Genomic DNA, 26,023 nt, shown 5'->3' with positions numbered 1-26,023 from the left:
ATGCTGAGCAAATAATGAAGGTCTGAAAGACAATAAAATACTGAATCAATTTTCTTTAAAGTTACCATTCAAAAACATGACTATTCTTTTAATATGTTAACCTGCAACACTGAGGAATAGAGAGAGCTGCTGAAATATATAATTAAGTTAGAAACCACTTAATTTCAATATTTTTCCAGGGTTTTTAACCACATTCAGTTTTCAATGCATCCTGACGAGCCATGAATCAGCCATTGGCTATGAAACTGTTTTTAGCAGTCTGTTCCTTAGAACATTTTTGTTTGAAAGTGAAGACTGTGAACAAGTTGATTGGTATAATTGCAATACACTTTAGAATGTCTGTCTTTGCCAAATATGAGATGGCTGGGCATTTTCCTTTGATTTGTTTGGTCACCAATACTGTTACTAAAATACATTGTGCCTTTTGTTTAGGCGGAAGCTGCAACAGAGGTGACACATAGCTATAGTGAAAGTGTAAGGGGGAAAATAATTGATAAAAGTGAATATATTTGAGACCATGTATATGTTTAGATAAGATTGAGCCATGGTCAAATTGGTTATTAATAATTGTCCTAGTACTTGCCTATTCTGTCATACCACTAGTGAACAGTAGAGCAGGCAAACCCAAAGTGAATATGTCCCCTTTCTTTGCAGCTCTTGTTCTGTCATCTCCAGTGTTGCAGGTTTGTTTTTTTTCTGAACAAAATCCCTGGGTGAATTTCCTATTTGCCTCTGTGTACGTGTTATTTGTGGCAGAGTCTGTACCTGGTCAGCAGCTCTAGAACTGGAGGCCCTGGACGCTATATGCTGGGCTTCAGTGGAAAGAGAGATCAGCTTAATTTTGTCCCAGGTGAAGGAGTCCAGCGGTTCCTAGCCTGGACTACTGGAAGGTTCCCACATCTTCTTTGTCCCATTAGTTGAGATGACATGCAGTAAAAATTGTCCAGTGAGTGTTAAGAACCTATTGAAAGATCTTAGTTTTATAGTGATACTATTAGGAAAAAGTGAAAACATTTTTTTATTCTTTTAAATATTAAATCCAATGTATGTGATGATGCAACATATCTTTAAAGTGCCAATAACTAAAATAGAAGCACTAGTAGTAAAGCGCTAGAAATTTGGTACATGCATAATTCCTAGATTTTGGAACTGTGTTAGTGACCCAAATGAATCTGAAGCACCCTTAAATTTAGTGAGAGCCTGGTTCTACGTCCCTTACTCTCATTGAGCATTATCTTCATGAGTGGTCTTGTTGAGAGCAGAATCAGACCCAGTGAAGGGAGTATGAATGGGTGTATTTATTTCCAAACTATGATGTTTAGCTTTTATTTGGCCTATAGGTAATTGTAAGATGCCTATCACTATGGTACGTACCAAGATTTACCATACTAATGTCTGGTTCTGCAGTGATATTCCTAAAATTGATACTGATGGTTGATTTGATTTTTTTTTTTTTTAAACACTCAAGAGTATTTTGGATGTATGTGTCTGCTGTGCCTTTAAAAAGTTGAGGCTACTTGCATCCCAAAATATTTAGTCGCAATAGAATTTATGAACTGTGCAATGATTCTCTTTTATGCCTTTTAGAATATAGCATTCAATATTTTGCATTACAGTTCCAAAAGCAAGGAATGATATCAGAGGCTAGTGGCAAATCTTCATTAGCTTTTAATTTCTAAACAAAAGATATTTAGCATGAATTAAAAGTAGCTTTATGTAGGCTTTTCATTTCACTATGCTTTAACTGTCCAATTAAAACAGGTATTTTACTGGCTTTGCTAAAATATTCAGATTTGACTGCTAAATTTTAGTGGTATATTTTAAGTATGTTTCAAAGTGGGCCTGTAACTCACTAATTCTTGTGTGGTCTCTTAAAATTGAAAGTAAAATGCAAACGCTTAACTAAAATACTTACAAGCTACAGCCAATTTAGTGGTACCTAAGTTCCTAAATAATCAAAGATCTGATACAAATTACAGTGGAGTTAGTTGTGACATTGATTGATACTTTGAGGAAATAGTTGAACTAGATTTCAGTGCAGTAATAATACCTGTTTTAATAGTAGTGAAGGTCTAGTTTAGACTCTATTATAGATTTGCTTTATTTTTTTCATTCATCAACTCACTGTTTTCATTCTACAACAAGGCTCAATGCACCTTTAAACACTTGTCTATGTGAAAAATCCTCTCAAGCCTCTTATAAGCCTAACTTTTTTTCAGAGGTGCTGAGTGCCCACAGTTACAATGAATGTCAATTGGAGCTGCCAGTGCTTAACACATCTGAAAATCATACTCTGTAATAATGAAAGAGGCTAGCTATGCGATGTGCTGAAATCTCAGACTCGCTGACAACGAGAATCCCTCAGAACCAGACCCATAATGCATTAATTAAACCAGTAAGGCCAGATTCTTGCCCTCAGTATTGGCCCCTTGTTCAGATTTTTGTGCTGTAATTAGGGATTGCCCTGGCAGGGTGGAATTCCTGAGTCCCTCAAATGCGGTTTAGCCAGCTCCTTGTGATGCCCCCAGTCAATCCCAGGTGCATTGTTGAAGTGTGAATAGGTGTGGGCAGGATTGAAGTCCATATACTTTAAGGAAAAGGAGAGGTTGCAAGAAGATCTTGAATTATTATTCCCTTCTCACATGAAAATAGAGGAATATAAATGGGGATTCTGATTTTTAGCTTAAACCAAAACAATGCCAGCTGTATATTTGAATCTGTTCATAAAAACTATTGACAAAAACAAAACAAACCCCAGAATATGGCCCAGCTTAGGAGGGGATTTCAACTGAATTTACATCTGCTTTTAATTTCTAGGCCATATTTCTTTCTGTCCATGCTTTCCTCTGCAGTAACACGTCACAGCACCATGTTGCCTACACGGTGTGTTAGCAATAAAGGGGGAGCTGTTCCTTAATAATTATTTTAACTTGGGGGGTTTACTTCATTTCATTCATTTCATCAGCTAGTCTGTGCTCACAGTGGTACCATCACTATTCATATTAATTTACAAAAAATACTTTTCCCAGGGTTGTTACAGAAAATGAGTACAATAGAAAGTAGAAACCAGAATCTCTAAATATAATTGCATTAGTTAATCCATTCTAGTAACAATAAAATATTCCCTAGCACTGAGTGTGCTCTTCAACCCGAGCAGGGGGTAAAGGAGGAGGGAAGGCAGCAGAGGACATATCTTGCTTTCCACTGTGGTTTTATGTAGTTAACTTATACCTATGGAAAATGGCACCATCAAGGCCATTGTGAATTACAGGTTGGACCTCCCTGGTCCGGCACCCTCTGGACCTGACCGATCCTGGATGATGGATTTTGCCAGACCAGGAGTGGTCATTTCTGGACTCCCTGCTGCCAGTCCCCTCCAGCCCTGGCCCAACTACTGCCTTCCCAGCTGGCTCCCCATTCTTGCTGGCCCTGCTGCCTTACCAGGTGCCCCCCCCTCCCCACCTCTGCATACAGGGCTCCTGCTGTTGCACCCAACTCCTGCTGCTGCACCAAGTAACCCCACTGCCTCTGCTGGTCGGCCTCCCACTGCTGTGCCAGGCAGCCTCACCACCTGTGCACACACCGGGCTCCTGCAGCAGAGCCTAGCAGCCCTGTTGCCTTCATGCCCTGGGTTCCCACTGCACCCTCTGCGCCAGGTTCCTGCTGTCATGCATGGTGCTCCTGGCCCCACTGCACTGCTAGCTTGCAGGGCTCCCAGGCACTAGCCCTCTACTGGGACACTCTGGTCCCAGTTGCGGGACCAGATAGTCCTGATTAAGAGAGTTTCAACCTGTAGTAATATTCCTCGCTACTTTGCAGCCACATGGATTATTACGCAGGGTGCCAAGCAGGGCAGAATGAGGTCTGGAGTATGTTTGTTCTCGTCAGGGACCTTCCAATGAATAAGAATGACAGTGACAGGCTCTGAAGAGAGTTTTGTCCTACATAGTTAGAAAAAGTGCTGGATGCAACATTGTCCTACTGGCAGAGTGAGGGAAATGGTTGGTTTATAAAAACTAAAGACCTGGAAGGCATCAGAGCATAAGGTTAGGAAGGAACTGTAAAATGTCTCTTCTTCCAAAGCGTAGATCCAACTCTCATTGGTATTACTGAATTACCACTCTACGGGAGAAAAGCTCTGCAGTGGGATTTTATCCTGACTGCTGCCCATGAACGTTGTAGCGGGGGGGTAACATTCCAGTATCTAAAATCGGAATAGAAACGATATCTGCCACAGACCCTAAGAGCAGCTGTTTTTCCCAACACCTGTTTATCATACTTTCCTTCTTTGCATGGAGCCATGTTGTTGCACAGACCACCTTTACCCCCTCCCTTAAAGCATGTTCCCCTTCCCCCACTGTCCATTATTTTCATAGGTCTAGTTGAAACTTAAATCTAGTTGACGGAGTAATTTAAAGCACACATGATTTTGACAGTTAAAGTTCTTGTTCTGTTATAAATGCAGCAACATTGCCGGATAGTCTTAAATCTTTTCTCTTGTGATGTTTGTAGCAACTCTGCTGAATGCTGGGACCACTGCAACAGTGGCCCTGCTGCGAGATGGTATTGAACTAGTTGTGGCCAGTGTTGGGGACAGTCGTGCACTGTTGTGTCGAAAGGGAAAAGCCATAAAACTCACCATTGATCATACTCCAGAAAGGAAGGACGAGAAGGAAAGGTACAGCTCAGTTATGCTAATAACATCGCTTGGGACAGCCTTGTTCAAACTCTCTTTACATTATTACATGACTAATTTTGTTCTAAGTAAAGGGGAATCAAATAAATAGGGCCATCTGCTTTAAATAAGTGCAACTCCACTGAAGTCAATGGCACTTCGTGTAAATTTACTAGGTTTGTGGCTCTGGCCCACTGCACTTTACATCTTGAAACTCATCCTCACAGCTTTCTTTTCTATCTAGAGGTGAGTGCAGAACTAAGGGTACGTCTAGACTACATGCCTCTGTTGCCAGAGGCATGTAGATTAGGCTACCAAGCATAGGAAAATGAAGCGGCGATTTAAATAATCGCCGCTTCATTTAAATTTACATGGCTGCCGCGCTGAGCCGACAAACAGCTGATCAGCTGTTTGTCAGCTCAGCAGGATAGTCTGGACGCGCGGGGGTCGACATCAAAGGCATTTGTCGACCACCCAGGTATACCTCATCCCAGGAGGCATAGCTGGGTGGTCGACAAATGCCTTTGATGTCGACCCCCGCGCGTCCAGACTACCGCACTGAGCCGACAAACAGCTGATCAGCTGTTTGTCGGCTCAGCACGGCAGCTATGTAAATTTAAATGAAGTGACGATTATTTAAATCGCCGCTTCATTTTACTATGCCTGGTAGCCTAATCTACATGCCTCTGGCGACAGAGGCATGTAGTCTAGACGTACCCCTAGACTGGAACATCCAAGGACACAGAGGTAGAGCCAAGATTAGAACTCCTGGGCACATGTTTCCCATCCAGAACCCAGTCTCTTAAGCCAAATCTCTTTTTGGAAGTCCTTCAGAGAATAGATATCTGAGTCTGTGAATATCTCTGCCTCCATAACCTCCCCACTCCTCTATATAGTATAATCCAAGATAAAGGCACAGGCAGAAATGTTACATTTTTTTTTTTTAATTGTTGGTTTGAACTTTTATTTCATATTTTCTTTCTCCTATTTTGTGTTTTGAACAGGATAAAAACATGTGGTGGCTTTATAGCCTGGAACAGTCTGGGGCAGCCTCATGTGAATGGTAGACTTGCAATGACACGGAGTATAGGAGATTTGGATCTTAAAAACAATGGAGTGATAGCAGAGCCAGAAACTAAAAGGGTTCAGGTAAGAGAGAGTCTGGTTAATAAGGATAATTGAACCTGAGCATTTGGATCATGTGGTGTGCACAGCATTTGTGTCTAGTAGTCAAAATGCCTTTGGAACCTTTTGTCTAACTGTGGACCAGATTCTGATTTTATTTATGCTGTAGTCAGCATGGTCACTCCAGATTATTACTGGGCCAGATTCTGTTCAATGGCAAATAGGTTAGTTTGTGTGTGTGATGGGAAAGGGAGTAAAACATGATTACCGTTAGCTAATTGTAATGAATGTATGTTGTGTTTTATTGAAATTAACTAGGAAAATGTCACCTCAGCAGTGGGATTGATATGCTGATTTGCACAGATTGGGCCAGAATTTAAATAATTGAAAAATAGCAAGCTTTTGCATTTTGCGCACCTGTGAAGGGAAATTATAGAGCTGCAAGACGCATTTTATTGGACTCCACAGTTGTTCAGCACATGTAGAAAAATGAGTTAGCTTCTCAAAATTAATTAAATGTGTTTTTCTCAGTTTCTCCCCTCCCCCAACTTCCTGACCATCAGTGTTCCTTCTAATCTTTTCTATCCATGTGCAGACTTTTTCTGTCCTTGGGTAGAATAAATATTTTATATACATTGAGGCATGTGTGAATGTGCACCACTAGTAGAAACAAAAAACTTAGTTGTGGGCACACTGCTAATCAGCTGGGTGGCATCTGAATCTCTCCTGAGTGGTTGCACAAGTACATGCTTACAGAGCACACTGCCTACCTCCACCTCACTCCCTTCTACTCTCACCTAAACATAATCTTGTCAGTACCCCTTCTGTGGCCTCAGGATGGGAAGAGAGTCAGACATTGGGGGGGCCTATCCGAGGTGAACCTATATAGATAGCAGAGAGTTAAAAGGTCATTAAAAAAGGTAACTGTGTAACCACTAAAAATCTTAGTGGTTATATGCACTATGGGCTCTGCAGTACAGTGGAGTCTGGATTAACCGACACCCGGTAATCCAACACTCCACTTTATCTGGCCCTGCAGCTCCCAGGGACTTTGTCCCCGGGAGCTACAGGGTTGGATACAGCGTGGGCCGGGAGAATGGTCCCGCTTGCTGCTTCTGTTTGGAAGCATCCCAGCAGCAGCAGCAGCAGCTTCTCCTAGAGATCAAGGGAACAGCTAATGCTACTCTGCCGGGGACTTTCCGCGCAGGAGCGGCATCAGCTGTTCTGTTGCTCTCTGCAGTAGAGTCCATATCATCCCACATATTCGGTAATCCGACCATGTGTCTGTCCCGTTTAGGTTGGATGATAGGGACTCTACTGTATAAAGCTTAGTGAAGTCGCAAAGTCTCCTCAGGAGCGGGCAGGCAAAGGTTGGTGGCTCTGCTCCCAGGGGGTGAAGCTTCACTGCCATAGTGAAACTGCCTCCTGGGGAGTGGAGCTGACAGCTCTGTTCCTGGGAGGCTTCACTGCAGGCTCTACAGCCAACTCCTAGGGAGCCACAGTGTGTAACCTGTGGCAGAGGGGCCGGTCCTGCCACAGACAGGGCCACTGGCCAGATCAGCACCTGCTTACAGTGGGCCCTTCAGGGCTTGAGTAGCTCCCTGCCCAGGGCAGGCAGGGAGCTGCTATAGCAGGCTAACTAGTTAACTTTTTGCATCTTTAATAGATGGACATATAGATATTTTTAGGGCAGGTGCCAATCAGATTGAGGACAGAGCCCACTGCCCATTGTGCAGGTCAAACTAGATGATCAGAATGATCCTTTCTGGCCTTAAAATCTGTAATAACTTGAGGTCGTTAACTATTAACTGTGCAATACATATCTGGCAGGCTTTTGGCCTCAGTTTATTGAACCCAGGACAGGGTTCTTACCACATACTGGGAGCATCCTGAAGTAATTTACTTTATGATGTTGGAATATGGTTAACTTAGATATTCTTGTGTGCCAGTGCTTCAAAACAATGTGGTGAAATAATTTAAAGTTGTGGTGCTGTCGGTATCACTCAGAAAATGGAGGAGCATACAGCAACAACAGCAGAAGTCTGTTGTGACAAAGAAAAAAAGTGGAATTGTTCTTCTCTGCAATAATTTATTTATAAGGCAATTTATATTATGCTAATTACAGTTACATCATGGAAGTGATGGCTTCCTGGTGCTTACTACAGATGGCATTAACTTCATGGTGAACAGTCAAGAGATATGTGACTTTATTAGCCAGTGCCATGATCCGACTGAAGCAGCCCATGTTGTCACTGAGCAGGTAATGTTTGACTTTTGGCTCAACCAGTGCTTTGATGATGATGATATAGGATAATGTAGCTTAGCAGGAAATAGAATGTGCAATACAGGCAGTCCCCGGGTTACATACAAGATAGGGACTGTAGGTTTGTTCTTAAGTTGAATTTGTATGTAAGTCGGAACTGGTACATATTGTAGGGGAAACTCTAGCCAAACATTGCTCCAGAGCTCAGTTTTATTCTCCCACAGCTCACTTCCCTCAGTCTGCTGAGAAAAGCCGCTCCGCGTCTCCCTGGTCTGCTGGGGGGAAGCAGCTAGTGCGGGGTTGCCTCATCCCGTTTGTAAGTAGGGATCCGATGTAAGTCGGATCCATGTAACCTGGGGACTGCCTGTACTCAGTATTCTCAAACTAACAGATCCATTACAGTGCACAGATGATATTATAGCAGCTGTCTGGCACAATCTGTAGTAGGATTGGGAATTCAAGAAATGGGGTTTACTTTGTTTTTTCAAACATAGGCTGAAGTTGGGGGTAGTACTTGGGATCCCAGACAACACTGTAGCTGCTTAAATGACTCCAAGAGCTGGGAGAAGACAGATGCTGAAGACCGAGGCTTTTTGAGGCCTACGGTCTCTTGGACCTGTGGGGCTGGATACCTGCCTTCCTATACAAAAAAAAATTCAAGTTCACAGAAGAATAGTACTTTGGAAGCGATAATTATGATGATGATGATGATTTATTTTTCTTCTCAGGCTATACAGTACGGTACTGAAGATAATAGCACTGCTGTCATAGTACCGTTTGGAGCATGGGGAAAATATAAAAATTCTGAGGTCAGCTTCTCATTTAGCCGCAGCTTTGCCTCAAGCGGAAGGTGGGCATGAGGACCTGTTGGAATGAGATTTTCTGTGCAATAACCTGTACACCATATGCTACACGAGAACACATCTGTACCTAGGTTGATAATCTTGCTCATTTATTTTTCTCCCAATATTGTACAAAATACTAAGCTTACTGTTAACAAATCCTCATCACATATGTTCCATTTTTGCCATTTTTATTTGTTTTCAGAATTTAGATAGATGTTCATTTCACTGACTTGTTTTGTTTCTAGTCCCAGATGATGGGTGATTCTGTGCCAATAGACGAGGTGCTGGGCAGTATTCAATACATGTTTTTCTTCTTACTGCTTTATCTAATATTCTGAAAGATTGATATGCTGTATAGACTGAACCATGTGCTCCCCTCTTTGTACAATACACAGGGGAGCAAACACATTGTAATGATGAGGAATGAAAGAGGCCTGTTATGTCTTCCACAATGACACAGCCACCAAAAAATCCTTGTGTACTTCAAGGGAATCCTATGAAAAGTAGTTGCATATCTGGTGAGGATTCAGGAAGAGGATATTCTGTGAAGCACAGTATGGGTACATCTACACAGCAGTGTAATTTCAGAATAACTGGCGTTACTCTGAAATAACATAGTCTGCGTCTATACTACATGCAGTTATTTTGACATAATGTCGAGCTGGAGGACTGCTTACTCCGACTCCTGTAACCCTCATTTCACAAGGAGTAAGGGAAATTGGAGGAAGAGTATTCTTTCTCGGACTTTCTGCTGTGTAGACAGTGCCAAAAGCTGAAATAAGCAATTTCAACTTAAGCTATGCAATTAACTTAGCTCAAGTTACATAGCTTATTCCAGCTTTACTCCTTCTGTGTAGGTGTGTCCTATGACACAATAGTGTAAATTTAGCCCAGAAGTCCTGTCTAAGTTAATGCTGCTGAGTAGAACAATACCTTGATGTCCACACTATGCAAGTTGAAGTATGTGTGCAGGCCAGGAGCTAAAGATGCATGGCAGCCAGGGGTTTTTCTACATTGGCCTGGGGCTTTGTGAGGGTCTCTGCTTTCCTACATCTCTGGCCAATATGTGATTTGGAGGCCATGTTACAGCCCTCTTTATAGACCCCTAGCATAACTTCATTGTGAGGAACATAATGCTGATCTACAGAGGTACAAAAAAGTGTATTTTTTCAAATTAAGAGGCACTGTTCACTATTCCATTTTCTAGTAGAGCTCTCTGGAAACAATGCAACAGGAATATTCTTTTATTCTTTTAAAAAAACAAATAAGGACTTTCTTGCTCTCTAGAAAAGGCAGCCGCTAGTTGACTGACCAAAGGGTCCCTTCAACTGCACAAAGTAAACTGGAAAAAGGGGAGTGGCACAGGGTGCAACATTTACCAATGGACTGGTGCTTCCTCCTGGTTACTCTAGGGTTTAGCGGAAGGATATAATATTCCCTGTTTGCGATTTGCACCCCACCAGTCTGTCATATTTTTGCTGGCAGTCTCTCCAGGAATTGCCCTGACCTCTTTGTGACTTGACTCTTCAGCTCTATCACCGCCAGTACTCCCCCCTTCTGGATACCAGTACTTCACAGTCCATCCTTCTACCTATTTCCATCAGTGGCATACAGTGGGGGAACCCAGGCCTGTTCACTACTCTGGGTCCCAACCCAGAGAGTTACATGCTGCATCCTCTCCCACTGTTCAGTAGCTTTCCCTGGGCCACTTATGTGCTGCCCCAACACTTTCCCCATCTTTAATTTAGGGACTCTGCAGCTTACTCCCAGCAGCCAGCTAGGAGTTCCTTCGCTCCAGTCCATGCCAGCAGCTGCCATAGCCATGCTGCTAACACCTCTTTTAGCTGCTAGGAACCCAGGCCTTACCCACAGAGTCCCGGGTCATGACTGCCCATTCTGGCTCTGCAGCCTCTTTTACATGAACCATGCAGAGCCCAGATTGGTTGCTCCCTGCAGCCCCTCTTTGACTGGTGCAGCCCAGACAGCAAGGGCGGAGTTACGGGAGAGCAGGGGGAGGGGCAGCAGCTGTGCACAGTGGGAAGTGGCTTGCTTTTCTTCCTGTTCCCCAGGCTATCAGGGAGTAAGGGGGAAGTATTTGCATTCCATGATTTACTCCTTAGTTTCTTCCCTTCACCGGCCAGGAATGAGAGGCGTGTGCACAGAATACAAGTACTTTCCCCTCGCTCCCTGATAGTCTGGGGAACAGGAAGAAAAGCAAGTTACATCCTGGTAAACACGCTGGCTGCCCCCACTGCCCTCCTGAAACTCTACCCTTGCCAGTCAGCTATGGTAGGCACTCTAGGTCACTTGGAGGACTTTCCTCCACTCTTTCCTGGCGTTAACCACTTCCATGCCAGTGTACGGTAGACAACCCACCACGGGAAGAAATATACTTTTTTGGTTTTTACTGATTTTTTTTATTTTTTTTTAAGCTTCTGTAACTTTGGGTGTTGCTTGTGAAAACAGTAGCTGTCAGATTTTCTGACAGAAATATGATTTTTTTCCAAGTTGACAACATCTCTTTCTTTTTTCCTTATTTATTTTTGTTTTTAATGTGGAAGGGGGAATATGAGAATCAGTGTTAAATTAGGCACAAAGGGCAGATTCTTAGATAGTTTTAAACTAACTGTGCCATGTTGATTTCTGTGAACTGTCCTACTTCAAACCAACTAAAGAGCTGTCTGGGAGTGCCTCAATTACTCCATTGTAAATCAGCTGTACAACTCCTAACATCTACAGAATTACACTGATTAGTCACCAGCATACCTAAAGTTAGGCAGAGAGAAATTGGAGTCTAGTTTTTGTTAGTTTTGCCCTCTCATTTTTCAGACCTCCTTCTGGCAAGAAAAATTTTAAAATTAAATAAATCACCTGATGGAAAATTCTGTTGAGCTGCTTGGTCAAACACTTTGAACAATGTGAATCTTGACCTCTGTTGCTTTAATTCTTCCTGTGCTTTGTACAGCCATTCCCGATATTTCTCTGCATATATTTAAAGATGCATGAGCATCCTTTAGGCAACTATGCTTAATATTGTACTGAAGTGCTTTGAATATACAGAAAATGCCCTGCTTGTCTCATTGCTAAGTATACTATATGGAATAAATAATATTTATATTGCTTTTGTAAGTAAAGAGTTTGTGAAACAGTACATGTAAATTATATATAGATATATATATCCTATGCTATTTCATAGCTCACTGGAATGGGTGCATATTAGTGTTATCCCTGCCTTCCCTTAGCTCCTATTTCTGATGATTTGGACTTTGAGAACTAGTCAATGAGCTGAATGTAGCAAATGTTGATTAATTGAATATAATTTTGGGGGCACTGAAGGTGAATTTGATGGATTAGAACCTGTTGGAAGGCAGGGGATCCATTCTGATAGTATTTAAGGATCACATTAACAGTATCCTTCTAACTTTTAGTCAGCTATTTGCTTATGTGGAATATCAAGATATCCAGGTCAGACTTAAGTGTTTCTCTACATCAAAGAAGTGTTTTAAAACAATATATTCTAGTCTGTCTGACTCCTGATGTCTCTGGCAACTCTTAACACGTACACAGAGAAACCTGTTGTAAGCCCCAAGGGACCAGCAAAAATCGGTTGCCTAATAGGATCTTTTAAAATGTAGGAACAAAATTTGATCTGAAAATCTGTACAGCTGTAATTATTGTGGCCTTTTATGATAGCAGTTGTCTATTGTAAAAGGCTTTTACTGAAGCACTAAACCGGCATACCTGAACATTTTGTGAAATTAATTAAATAGAATTTTAGACTTTTTTTTACCCCATAAGCATCTATTATATCAATGGACAGGAAATTGCTTTTGTATTACAAACTAAACTGTATCTCAGAGGTGAACTGCAAAGCATAGACTCATAGACTTTAAGGTCAGAAGGGACCATCATGATCATCTAGTCTGACCCCCTGCACAGTGCAGGCCACAGAATCTCACCCACCCACTCCTGGAATAATCCTCTCACCTATATCTCAGATATTAAAGCCTTCAAATAGTTTAAAAACCCCAAGATGCAGAGAATCCTCCAGCTGTGATCTGTACCCCATGCTACAGAGGAAGGCGAAAAACCTCCAGGGCCTCTGCCAGTCTACCCTGGAGGAAAATTCCTTCCTGACCCCATATATGGCGATCAGCTGAACCCTGAGTATGTGGGCAAGACTCACCAGCCAGACACCCAGGAAAACAAAGGTGTTTTCTGAGCCCAATGTTCAGGCATGTATGCATGTTTAATAGTGCTGAAAGGAAATTTCAGTGGATTTAGGTGCTACTCATGGCTATGTCAGTCTAGTCCTTAGACTGTTTCAGTATTTTAAAAATTGTACACATAACCATTTATTTTAATAGGAAAATTAGGAGGGTTCAGTTTGCCTTACTTTTCTCTCTTTGCTGGAGGACATTGGCAAGATCTTTGGAGAACTGAAGGGCTATGTCTACACCACCAGGTTATTTCAAAATAATAACTCCTGAAAGAACTAGTTCAAAATAAGCTTATTCCTCTTCATAAACAGGAGTTATTATTTCAAAGTAACAGTCTTGGTAGTGTGGATACTTGCCTTGTTATTTTGAAATAGGGGAGTTATTTTGAAATAACTCCTCGGTGTAGACATGCCCAAGAAGTACTGAAGTCAAAAGAAACTACAGCTCTTTCTCCTCCAGATAAATGGAGAATGTGTATGTGGTGAATTGTTCTTTACTGGTGATGTTTAAATAATGTTTGGATATCTTTATGAAGAGAGAATACTCTAGCCCACACAGAAATTATGGCAGGAGTGGGCAATAATTTTTAATGGGAGGCCACTCCAAGATTTTGCTAAATGGTCGAAGGCTGCACTTCTGTGGAGGGAGTATGGGGTCTGGGTTGAAGGTTTAAAGCAGCATGAGCTGTTCTGCCCTAAGGGTCCCGGTGAGGTTGTTGTGGGATTCAGTGACTTGGCAGACTGGATGTGGCCCACTGGTTGCATCTTTCCCACCCCTGAGTTATGGGCTTTGTGGAAATTGGATGAAGTTCCCTGGTCTGTGAAATACAGATCAGAGTAGTTGTGTGTCCATTCCAACCTTAAACTGTATGAATCTATGAATAGTCAAGGAGTAAAATTTGCGGTCAAAGGAATGGTGGTGGGTAAACAAATTACCAGGGTTGCTGCTTATGTATTTGGGGAAAATTAAGTCAGGGTGAAATCCTAGCCCTATTGAAGTCAATGGCAAAACTCCCACTGACTTCAGTAAGGTCAGAATTCCACCCTCTGTCTATTGGTAGACGGAAATGCTGTTGTTAAAGACTTTTGACTTTTCCAGTTAATACAAAACTAGCAAACAATTGATACCAATAAAACAAAATAACTAAGATTAGTTCTTCATATTTGACCAACTGTTTATCACTGTTAGATAAATGGGTAGGTCAGTTATCCAACTAGCTGACTGTACTGTACAGCCACCATACAGGAGTGTTCCTTACTGTTGAAGCTGCTATTCCTCAGCACAGAGGCAGCTACAAAGTTTCCTCCTTACCTTGTGTTTTCAGTGCTTGGACTTCGCATGTTATAACTCTATAAATGCAAAAGTGCAATTGTGAAAACTTGTTGCATAGTTTCCCTTGGGACTACTTAGATTCATCATGGTTTGGTGTACATATTTGATGTAATCAAAATCCATAATTAATTTGCTGCTTCATTTGAAATGAATGTTCTGGTTTTTTAAAATGCGTGTTTTTAATGAAGCAGCTGTATGTTGTGAACAGGCTAACTGCTATATTTGAAAGCTTAAAGGGTCTTTTAATAAATGTTTTGTGTCAAAAGCTGTCTGCAATATTTCTTTTCCCAAAATGTTATGATCCAGGAGGAATAATTCACATTTTTACCATTCTCCCTGGTCTTTTCTTGACTCCTCTCCATCAGCTGTGTTGGTTACAAGAAAGCATTGGTTTTACTTTTGTCATGCTTGATAGTATGTACCGTGTGAAACAATCTTGTTTGTCATCTCATTGTTATATTTGAGGTTGTGTGTAAGGCAAGGATTGGGTCCACCTTGAACCAAAAGTCCTATCTATTTGCTAATCAGAAAGGAGGCCCAAAACCAGTTTAAAATCAGGCTGTTTATCCACAAATCCTCTTTGTTGGTCCCTGAAGATCCAATTTGACTTAATATATTTGCACCTTTTCAGAAGGTGGCTTGAAAACAGCTGATAATCAGAGGTGTGTTAGTATCCGCCAAAGTTCATACAGTACCACAATCATACACATACAGGCAGTCCCCGGGTTACATGGATCCGACTTACATCGGATCCCTACTTACAAACGGGGTGCGGTAACCCCGCACTAGCTGCTTCCCCCCAGCAGACCAGAGAGACACGGACCGGCTTTTCTCAGCAGACACCTCCGCTTGAGAATAAAGGACTGAGGCAAGTGAGGTGTGGGAGAATAAAACTGAGCTCTGGAGAAATGTTTGGCTAGAGTTTCCCCTACAATATGTACCAGTTCCGACTTACATACAAATTCAACTTAAGAACAAACCTACAGTCCCTATCTTGTACGTAACCCGGGGACTGCCTGTATATTTATATTTTAATACAGTGGGACCCCAAAGGTATTCACCTGAACTCAGTAAGAAGTAACTTAAATCAATAAAGTTTATTTTAATTTCACAAGGATAGCCCAGGACATTACCAGTCTCTCAGTCTCTTTGTCCATTAGCCTCTGCTCTCCAGGGAAACACCAATGAGAGTAGAATCCTAGGGCTGGAAGAGACCTCATGAGTCCAGGCCCCTGTCTAAAGCAGGACCAACCCAAACTAAGGGTACGTCTAGACTACAGGGTTTTGTCGACAGAAGTTATGTCGACAGATACTGTCGACAAAGCTTCTGTCAACAAAGAGCGTCTACACTACATTCAGTTCTGTCGACAAAGCATGCTGCTTTGTCGACAAAACCCTGTAGTCTAGACACAACCCTACAGGCAATAACACCTTCTGTCGACAGAAGGCGTTATGCCTCGTAAAATGAGGTTTACCGGCGTCGACAAAACTGCTGAGTTCTGTCGACGTTATGTCGACAGAACTCAGCGGTAGTATAGACGCAGGTATAGTTTTGTCGACAAAAGTCCACTTTTGTCAACAAAACTCTGTAGTCTAGACACACCCCATGTTATCACAGCCAGGGCTTTGTCAAGCCCAGACTTAAAAACTTCTAGGGATGGAGATTCCACCACCTCCCTAGGTAACCCATTCCAGTGCTTCACCCCATCCTAGACCTCCAACCTAGACCTCCCCCACAGCAACTTGAGACCATTGCTCCTTGTTCTGTCATCTGTCACACTGAGAACAGCCTCTCTCCATCCTCTTTGGAACCTCCCTTCAGGAAGTGGAAGGCTGCTGTCAAATCCCCCCTCACTCTTCTCTTCTGCAAACTAAATAAGCCCAAATCCCTCCACCTCTCCTCATAGGTCATGTGCTCCAGTCCCCTAATCATTTTGTTTGCCCTCCACTAGACCCTCTCCAAAGCATCCACATCCTTTCTGCAGTGGGGGCCCCAGAATTGGACACAATACCCCAGATGTGGCCTCACCAGTGCCAAATAAAGGGGAATAATCACTTCTCTGGATCTGTTGGAAATGCTTCTCCTAATGCACCCTAATATGCCATTAGCCTTCTTGGCTACAAGGGCACACTGTTGACTCATATCCAGCTTCTCATCCACTGTAATCCCCAGGTCCTTTTCTGCTGAACTGCTTCTTAGCCAGTCAGTCACCTGCCTTAACAGTACTTGGGATTCTTCCTTCCTTGTCCTTTTTGAAACTCATCAGATTTCTTTTGGCCCAATCCTCCAATTTGTCCAAATCACTCTGGAACCTATCCCTGTCCTCCAACATATCTACCTCTCCCCCTAGATTAGTGTCATCTGCAAGCTTGCTGAGGGTGCAGTAGCTTTTTAACTAACTCCAAGAGGAGTCTCTGGTCTCTGGAGCTTCTTCTGGATTAGGGCTTCCTGATTGAGCCCTCATAAGCCTTTATTAGGCTCAGGTGCTCAGAAGAATGACAATGGTGCACATTGTTAGACCAGTTTGTTTCTGGATTTCCTGAGATGTGATGAGTCTGGGTCCATTTAGCCCAGACTCGTTATGTCTCAGAAGATCCAGAATCTTTGCTTCTGGAAGGCAATTTACCATGCAGTTCTGTATTTCTAATAATCAAATTCCCCATTACTATTGCCTCACTCTTTCTAGAAACTGGGATTTCTCTCCATGAGATATGTCCTCAATGTGACATCATCTGAAAGGAGGATCCCAACTATGGGATTATTTCCCTTTGCTCCAGCCTGATGTTCTCCTTTGCTGAGACATTCATCCTCCTTAGCAAGACAGAGGCTGTCAGCCTGGAGATGAAACTGCACTACTTTGTTCCTGAAAGTGTCATCTATGTTGCTGCTTGTCTTCCCATAGGTCCTCCAGTTCAGCCACTCTGGCTTCAAAGCCTGTTCTTTGTCTCTGGCGGCCCAGAACTTTTTTCACCAAACTCTCACATATGCCCATGAGGCGGGAAGATGCTGTATTCAATGCAATAAAAGGGATAGCCTACATGTTGCTGTTGGACTTCTGCCTGCATTATTTTTACTTTTGCAGGTTTTGTGTCTTGGCATAGGAGTTATTGGTATTAGTTGAAACTATGTCTGGCAGATGTAGCTGACTCTTGCAATTCCCGTCTAAATTCCCTTACAAAACTTCCCTACTGCATCTGTTTGCAAGCTCCTTACTTAACCAATTAGGAGAGTCTTTCATTGATATGCTGAGTGCTCAACCACCTCAGGACCAGCCCACGTGACATGATCATTAGTTGTTACCCCACTGTATATGTTGAAGAGAGGGGAGTAAAACACATAGGATATGGGACTTGCTAAGGACACACAGAGATTCAGTGAAAGAGCTAGGTTTGCACTCAGGAGTCCCTACAATCCTGCCCAAGTTTGATAAATGGCTTTGATTGGCTTATGCTCTGGCCGTACAACTGCCAGTAACTGGACAGACTTCTGTGTCCATACAGAGCCCCACATAGAAGTCAGTGGGTGCATTAGTGCACTGCAAGACTGGGGCTCTTAAGTTCTTGGATGTTCTGTTTGGATTCGTCAATCATTTTTTTAACTATTTTGTCTTGGATAAGAGGTTGAACAGTGTCTAGGAATGCAAGGCCACTGGGAATGGGTTATAGCAATTTCCCACACTTGCTATTCCCACCTTGTCAGCAACTGCTTGGAGTGGGTCACATCCATCCTGGCTGAATTAGCCTAGTTAGTACTGGTCCTCCACTTGATAAGGTAACTCCCTTCTTGTCATGTGCTATTATATTCATGCCTGCCTCTATAATATTTTCCATTCTAATACATCTGACAAATTGGATCTTTGCCCATAAAAGCTTATGCTCAAATAAATGTTTGTTGTTAAGAAGCCACGGTACTCTTCGTTGTTTTTGCGCACACAGACTAAGGGTATGTCTACACTACCCCGCTAGTTCGAACTAGCGGGGGTAATATAGTCATCCGCAATTGCAAATGAAGCCCGGGATTTGAATTTCCCGGGCTTCATTTGCATGAAGCCGGCCGGCGCCATTTTTAAATGCCGGCTAGTTCGAACCCCGTGCCGCGCGGCTACACGCGGCACGGAGTAGCTAGTTTGGATTAGGCTTCTAATCCAAACTAACTGTACTCCTCGTGGAATGAGGGGTAGTGTAGACATACCCTAAGATAGCTACCCCTCTGATACTTTTCTGATTCCTGGGTCTTTACATACCCTTCTACCTAAAGGAGATATTTCAGGCCACAACCTCTTCAATGTATAGAACAACAGAATTGACCCAAAATCTCAAGAAGGCAAACAGAAGCAGCAGCAGGAGACCATGTCAGCCCCTGAGTCAGACTTTAGGGCAACCAAAGCCCTCATCTATGTTTAAGCTAGTCTTTTGAAGGCACAGTTGAGGATGGTGTACCACACCTGGTCTTGAATCCATCCCATCTTACCTTTTTGTCCTGATTATCCCCTTTCTACTGTGCATGACCCTTCATCACCAATGGGTGCTTCGCACAGTAAAGAGGGGATAGTTCATCCAGTTCTCTACCCTCCCCACTTCCACGCTGCTTCCCTGTCCCTCTTCAGGACCCTTCTCATGAGCAACTTTTTGTTCAGGAGGTGCAGTTGTTCCTTGCTACAGGAGCAGTGAAGGAGGTGCCTCAGAAATTCAGGGACAAGGGTTTTTACTCCCAATACTTCCTAATACCAAAAGTCAAGCCTAATAATTTGGCCCAGGCTAGATCTGCAGAAACTCAAATTCCGTATATTCTCACTTGCCTCCATCATCCGATCCCTGGATCCAATAGACTAAAGGACACATACTTTCACATCACAATTCATCAGCCCCACAGGAAGTACCTCAGGTGTGTGATCAACAAACCTATTATCAGTTTAGAGTACTTCTGTTTGGCTTCTCTACAGCACCTTGGATGTTCATGAAGTGTAGGGCAGTTATTGCCACATTCCTGCTCAGGAGCCAGGTACAGGTGTTTCCATACCTCAACAACTGGCTCATCAAGAACCTTTCCAGAAATCAGAAACTCAGACAAGATTTATCTGAGCATCTTTTGACAACCTGTGTCTCCTCCTCAATGAGGTAAAATCCACTCTGGTCCATGTCCAGAGCATAGAGTTTACTGGGGCAGTTCTGGACTTGACTCAAGACCATACCTCCTAGAAGTGAAGTTTCAAACTGTCACTTCTATCACTCATGGCCTTAGGCAATTCCTCACTACCACTTTATGGAACGTCCTGAAACTTTTGGGTCACATAGTGGCATGTACATATGTGGTGCAACATGCCGGACTCAGACCCCTTCAGTCATAGCTGGTGTCAGTATGTTGCCCAGCCTGGGACAAACTAACTAGACTAGTAACACTGTCTCCCATGGTGCTAGAATCCCTCCTGTAGTGGCTGAACTAGCAGGAAGTTTGCTCAGGGGTCCCCTTCTTAAACTTTAGCTAATGAATGTATTGAACTTAGCCTGGGGGGCCCACCTAGCAGGCCTCAGAACAGACGGTCTCTGGTCTCCAGCTGACCTGACCCCCCATCTTAATGTCAGAGAACTGAGGGCAGTGCACCTTGTGTGTCAAGCCTTCCAAGCCTACCAGGCAGGTCATAATGTTTCAATGTTGACAAACAACACAATGACAATGTTTTATATCAACAAACAGGAGTGCATGCTCCTGTCCTCTCTGCCTGGAAGCCCCCAGTCTCTGGGGCTTTTGTTTAGAACATTCAGTACACCAGCAAGCCTCTTATTTCCTAGTCGTCCCCATCGGCGGCTCGTACCCCATTCCTCCCTCACCTCCTTCCACTTACCCCTCCCTAGCCCCCCTTCCTGATGTACAAAATAAAGGACAATTGTGTTCAAAAATGGAATCTGTCTTTATTGAACAAAACTGGGGGAGACTGGGAAAAGGAGGTGGGAGAGGGGAAGAGAGAGGGTGGGAGAAGGGAGGGCAACTAAAATGATCAGGGGTTGGGAACAGGTCCCATATGAAGAGAGGCTAAAGAGACTGGGACTTTTCAGCTTAGAAAAGAGGAGACGGAGGGGGGACAGGATAGAGGTCTCTAAAAGCAGGAGTTGGGTGGAGAGGGTGCATACAGAAAAGTTCTTCATTAGTTCCCATAAAGAAGGACTAGAGGACACCAAAGGAAAGGAATGGGTAGCAGGCTTCAAACTAGTAACAGAAAGTTGTTCTTCACAAAGCAAAGAGTCAATCTGTGGAACTCCTTGCTGCAGGAGGCTGTGAAGGCTACAACTAGAACAGAGTTTAAAGGGAAGTGAGATCAAGTCATGGAGGTTGGGTCCATGGAGTAGTCTTAGCCAGGGGGTAGGAGTGGTGTCCCTGCCCAAGGTTTGTGGAAGGCTGGAGAGGGATGGCACGAGACAAATGGCTTGGTCACTGTCTTCGGTCCGTCCCCTCCAGCGTCCCTAGGGTTGGCCGCTGTCGGCAGACAGGCTACTGGGCTAGATGGACCTTTGGTCTGACCCAGGACGGCCATTGTAAGCTCAGGGCTCAGGGTCGGGGGTCTCAGTGGACCACCTTGATTTTCATGCACACCTGCTCCTGGGTGGCCAGGCTGGCAGCTCTCCTGCCCTAGACGGCCACTTTCCTGTGCCTAGTGCGGAGGTCGTGGATGAGGTCCACGATGTCCGCACTAGCCCAGGCGGGTGCCCGCCTCTTGTGGTCCTGGGCAAGCTCCCGGGAGCCGCCAGCCTGGTCCCGGGAAGAGGAGGAGGGCTGGGGGGCATCAGGTGGGTGGCTCAGTCCATGTCAGGTGCAGGGTCTGTTGGCTGTGTGCTGGCAGGCTTGCACCTGGCACGGGCACCGTAGCCAGCCCGTGCCCCTTTAAGAGGTCGGGTGCCGGGAGGGGGGCAGACGAGTTTCCCTGGTGTTGGCCAGAGTGGCCACCAGGGAAAGCTGGGGAGGGCTAGCCTCCCACTAGTTCGAATTAAGGGGCTACACACCCCTTAATTCGAACTAGCTAGTTCGAACTAGGCTTAATCCTCGTAAAATGAGGTTTTCCTAGTTCGAACTAAGCGCTCCGCTAGTTTGAATTAAATTCGAACTAGCGGAGCGCTAGTGTAGCGCCTATCAAAGTTAGTTCGAACTAACGTCCGTTAGTTCGAACTAACTTTGTAGTGTAGACATACCCTCCCTGAGGTCGTGCCCTCCTCTGTGAGCAGCGAGCAACAGTCCTCAAGCCAGAGGATGGGGATGTCCCAGGAGCAAGGCCATGTGTGGCCTACACAGTGGGCCCTGCTTCACAGGAGCCCCGATGTGCCCGGGGGACTATGCTTCCCCTGTCCCATGGACAAGCAAGGGAAGTGTCAGTCCACGCTAGGATCCCATGAGTGGGAGAGGGACCTGGAGCAGCCTGGCCTTCCATGGGGGCTGCACACACATCTGTGCCTGGCAGCGCTGTCTCACCAGGGGTCAGATGTGTGTATGGCCTCCTCAGAGCCTGTGAGCAGGGACCCCGAGGTGCTCTGGGGCTGCCTCTTGAGGCTGCGTGGCACTCTATGGTGCTGCACATGCTTCCACATGCACCGAATGCAGCACGATGTGCAGGCCGAGCAACGATCGCACCCCATCTCCTCTTCGCCCATCTCCTCTACCCTGTGTATGTGACAAACTGAGAGCACTCACCTGATGATCCCTTCCACCCTCAGAGGATACCTGCGAGACATCCAGGCCCTGGGGTACCGGGTCCAGGGTGAAGGTGACGGTGCTTGCCATCTCCTCCTTCTGCTGCAGCTTGTCCTCTTCCTCCTTGCCAGGGAGCCCTGGGCGGGTGATGATGGGCATCTCAAGCCCCAAGTCCACCACCACAGGTGGGGAAGGGGCTGCACCACTCCCCAGGATTTGGTGGAGCTCCTGGTAGTAGGGGCTGGAGTAGGGTCCTGCCCCGGAGTGAGAGCTGTGCTCTCTGGCCCTGGAGTAGCCCTGGCAGAGCTTTCACTTTGCTCCTCATTTGCACCATAGTTCTGGGGGCTGGGGGGTGGCCCTTCATGGCCAGAGCCTCGGCCATCCAGCTGTAGATATTGGCATTGCACCGCCGGGAGCGGAGATCCTGCAGGCTCTCCTTACCCCGCAGCTCCAGGAGGGACAGGATCTCTGCCTCAGACCATGACAGTGCATGCCTTTTTATGCTCCTGGCTGGGTCCTGTGAGCCCTAGTGGTGCTCCCTGTGAGGCCCAGTCGTCTCGGGGGGCTTGAGGCTGGGCCATGTTTGGAAAGGCCTGTGGCAGTCAGAGCTGCGTGGTCAGGTATAACTCTCTGGGCCAGCTTCTTGCCACAATACTTGTCCCAGGTGCTAGCAGCTTTAAGCGTTGGCAGGAGACAGGAACTATAGAGTCCTGATTAGTTTGGATGGAGTGGCCAGCAGAGCACATGTGTTTTTTCCCGGAGACTTCTTTTTTTAAAAAAACTCCCTCTTCCACCTCCATATTTGCCTTTTTTATAAAAAGCTTTTTTGGAAAAAGGCTACTTCCTCATAGAAAGAGGTTTACTGCTGTCAGGAAAAACCCCTCCCTTCTTTTGACTTTTTGTCGAAAGAATGCAATAGCAGTGTGGATGCAAGTCTTTTTTTTTTTTTTCGGAAAAATGGCAGTTTTTCTGGAAAAATGCTGCAGTGTAGACATACCCAAAGACTGCACTTCTGAGATACATCTTTATACACAGATACAAACAAGTTACACATCACTTCTGATGTATTAGGGTGCTGCTGTCTGATGTGCTTGGATGCCATCCTTTTACCTTATCTATTTTGGTTCAATAAAAACATTCTTCTCTATCACGTTGTCATCCTGACCTTATTCTTAGGATGGGTCAGTATGTTCTTGTTATCTAGGGGGAGTGTGCTGGTGTTGAGATGTTCTCATACTATCCTGGAATGTGTGCCTAGTACCTCTGTCTGACAGATTCTATGAGCAGGGCCTGCCTCTTGCTCACAACTCAACTTTGCCTTATATTTACACTGACCATCCATCCCAAATTTTCCAGGACAGTCCTGATTTTTAATCTCTTGTCCCGGTGTCCCATGTAGTAGTGAAATGTACCGGAAAGTCCTTAGGCTCCAAACGCAGCTAGAAGCTTCTCCCAGGATTCTCCAGTTAGCTGTGCAGAGAAGGGGTTGGGGAGAGGAAGACACAGCGAAGCTGCTCCAGTCTGAAGCATGGATGGTAAGTGAGGAGTGTCTGTCTTAAGAAGCAGTGAACAGTTTCTAAGATTTCACTGCTTGTGCTCTCTCTCTCACGCGCTCACCCTCTCCTAACACCTACTCGGAACTTGACTCAGCACAAAGTACAGTTTCAGAGAGTGAGAGGGAACATTCAGAGTGAAGGAAACAGTTCTTTCATTTCCATCTAGCAATCATTGGCTGTTGGTCTGTGCACAATAGGCCTCTTTGTTCCCAAGTGACTGCAGTATTAGTGTCAGACTCTGAAGTTGCTTCCAGCTAAAGTGCTGAAGTTTTACTTGATTCGACTCTGGGATCAGTGTATGTCTGTTGTATGCTATTAATCTTTCTAATGGCAGGTCAATGTTGTGACTTACACATATTAACTGTGTTCCTTTAATGTCTCTATAGATATAGGAAATAGCGTGGCTATTAATCGTTGAAAACATGAATTCAAACTTTTTTTCTCTCTGAAGTAAGATGCACGATGAAGTGCTTGTTCTTGTCTGTTTCCCCAACAGAAGCATGGTCAGATGTGTTAAGTTAGTACCTATTTTTGACCACAAGAGGACACTTGATTCAATTAAAGGAGAATCCTGACTCAAAACAGAAAGAAACAGTACAGTACAGTAAGTATTCTTAGCAGTACCACAGTATCAGCATTCATTCATGAGCAGCTCTCAGATCTGCTCTAAAATTTCTTCATTAAAGAGCACAGTGCTGCGCTAATTAATATGAGTGCTGATTGTAAAATGCAGCTAATATAAATATGCATAGAAATTTGGCATATATTTTGTGATAAGAACATAAGAATGGCCTTACTGGGTCAGACCAAAGGTATCTTCTATTCCAGTATCCTGTCTTCCAACAGTAGCCAATGCCAGACACCCCAGAGGGAATGAACAGAACAGGTAATCATCACGTGATCCTTTTCCTGTCACCCATTTCCAGCCTCTGACAAACTGAGGCTAGGGACACCATTCTTACCCATTCTTGTAATAAGTACTGTTGGACTTATCCCCCATGAAGGGGGACTAACAAGAACAAGTGATGTGCTATTCCAGAAGGTGGAGGGGCCAATGGCTTAACCCAAGAGAGAGATCCTCAAAAAGGGGGTTTCACACCCTAGGAGGGGTTCCTCCTGAGAACTGTAGAAGAGAGGGGTCTATGTACTAACCCCTGGAAAGCATTGTGACTCTCAAGGAGGCTGCACACTGAAGTTCTTCCTGGGAACTATGGAGCACTGCAAGCACAGACCTGTGAGTACACAGCCTCTTGGGAACAGTGGAAAGATGGCCTAAAGCAATCTCCTAAGAAGGATGTTGTCAAGCTGTGCAAAGAGAGAGGAATGTGCACATTGGGAATTTCACCAAAGCCCAGCTAATTGTCTAGCTAGAAGAGAATGACTGTGCCACAGAGCTGATTCCAGTCCATGCTGGGAGCAGTAAAACAGCTCCAGGGTCTGCACCGCAAATGAAAGGACCCCAACACCAAGCTTCTGAGATGGAGACTGCCCTGCAGAACTACAAAATGGAGATGATCCATGTTAAGGACAGTGCCCCATGTGTGCTCCACTACCCTCCCTTCAGAATCCTGGCTTCCTTAATGGGATTATTTTGGAGTAGAGAAGGAACTGAGGGGAGTGGGGGCTCATGTATGCGTGATGCCTGCAACCTAGGCTTCAGGGACACTGCTCTGAAATCTCCAGTTGTAGGCTTGGTGGCGGTGCACCGACCTAATATGGAGCACCTCCTGGGACACTCATCTTGAAGAACATCAGTTACTGTCCAGGTGAGTAACCTCCTCTTCCTTCGACTTCTCTTACTCCTCGTAAAATGAGGGTTACAGGAGTCCGAATAAGAAGTCCTCCAACTGGACAGTATTTTAAAATAACAGCTTGCTGGGTAGATGTGCATTTTGTTATTTCAAAATAACATCAGTTATTCCGAAATAACGCTGCTGTGTGGATGTGCCCTAAGATAGCAGCCATCTATAATGTCTCTAGTGTCAGCTGCGATCCCTTGGGGCACTTCACAACCACCCTTGCACTTTATCTGTGGTGTCCAGAAATGGCTGGAGTAGCAACGCTAGTTCTCTTAGTTGGGAATAATCCCTCTGGCTGGGTTTTAAATTATACTGGTTTTGTTCTTCAAGCATGTGTTTCAGCTTTTCTTCATCCAGGGTCAAAAAAGTTTGTCTGAGGGTACTGTTCCACCTGGTGGCATTGGTTTGGGGAATACTAGCTTGAAGACCAAACCTTCTTTCAAAGGCTTCCTTGAATAGGGTACTTGTGTGAAGAAGGCTGCAGATTTTTGACACTTTTGCCTGGGCACCATATAACTTCACCTCCTTGA

The 26,023-nt window shown here is 44.5% G+C and overlaps 1 protein-coding gene and 1 long non-coding RNA gene across 8 annotated transcripts in view; both read left to right on the top strand.

Moving 5' to 3' along the window:
* The window catches only part of PPM1K (protein phosphatase, Mg2+/Mn2+ dependent 1K), a 42,422-nt gene extending 27,697 nt beyond the window's left edge, over positions 1–14,725 (top strand). For all 7 annotated transcript variants that reach the window (XM_006111049.4, XM_006111050.4, XM_025182884.2 and 4 more), the window contains 4 exons: positions 4,513–4,678; positions 5,680–5,824; positions 7,926–8,060; positions 8,792–14,725. In XM_006111049.4, the coding sequence (XP_006111111.1) occupies positions 4,513–4,678; positions 5,680–5,824; positions 7,926–8,060; positions 8,792–8,923 (578 nt within the window). In that variant the 3' untranslated portion in view covers positions 8,924–14,725. The remainder of the gene's footprint in view (positions 1–4,512; positions 4,679–5,679; positions 5,825–7,925; positions 8,061–8,791) is intronic.
* Positions 14,726–23,133: 8,408 nt separating this feature from the next.
* Positions 23,134–25,557, top strand: LOC142829396 (uncharacterized). The gene is made up of 3 exons (XR_012903790.1): positions 23,134–23,673; positions 24,191–24,298; positions 24,523–25,557. It is a non-coding gene; the product is annotated as an uncharacterized LOC142829396 (long non-coding RNA).
* The last annotated feature ends 466 nt before the right edge of the window (positions 25,558–26,023 follow it).

The sequence above is a fragment of the Pelodiscus sinensis genome, chromosome 5 (assembly GCF_049634645.1).
Source record: "Pelodiscus sinensis isolate JC-2024 chromosome 5, ASM4963464v1, whole genome shotgun sequence".
Classification (NCBI taxonomy): Eukaryota; Metazoa; Chordata; order Testudines; family Trionychidae; genus Pelodiscus; species Pelodiscus sinensis.
This window is presented reverse-complemented; position numbering and strand designations above follow the sequence as displayed.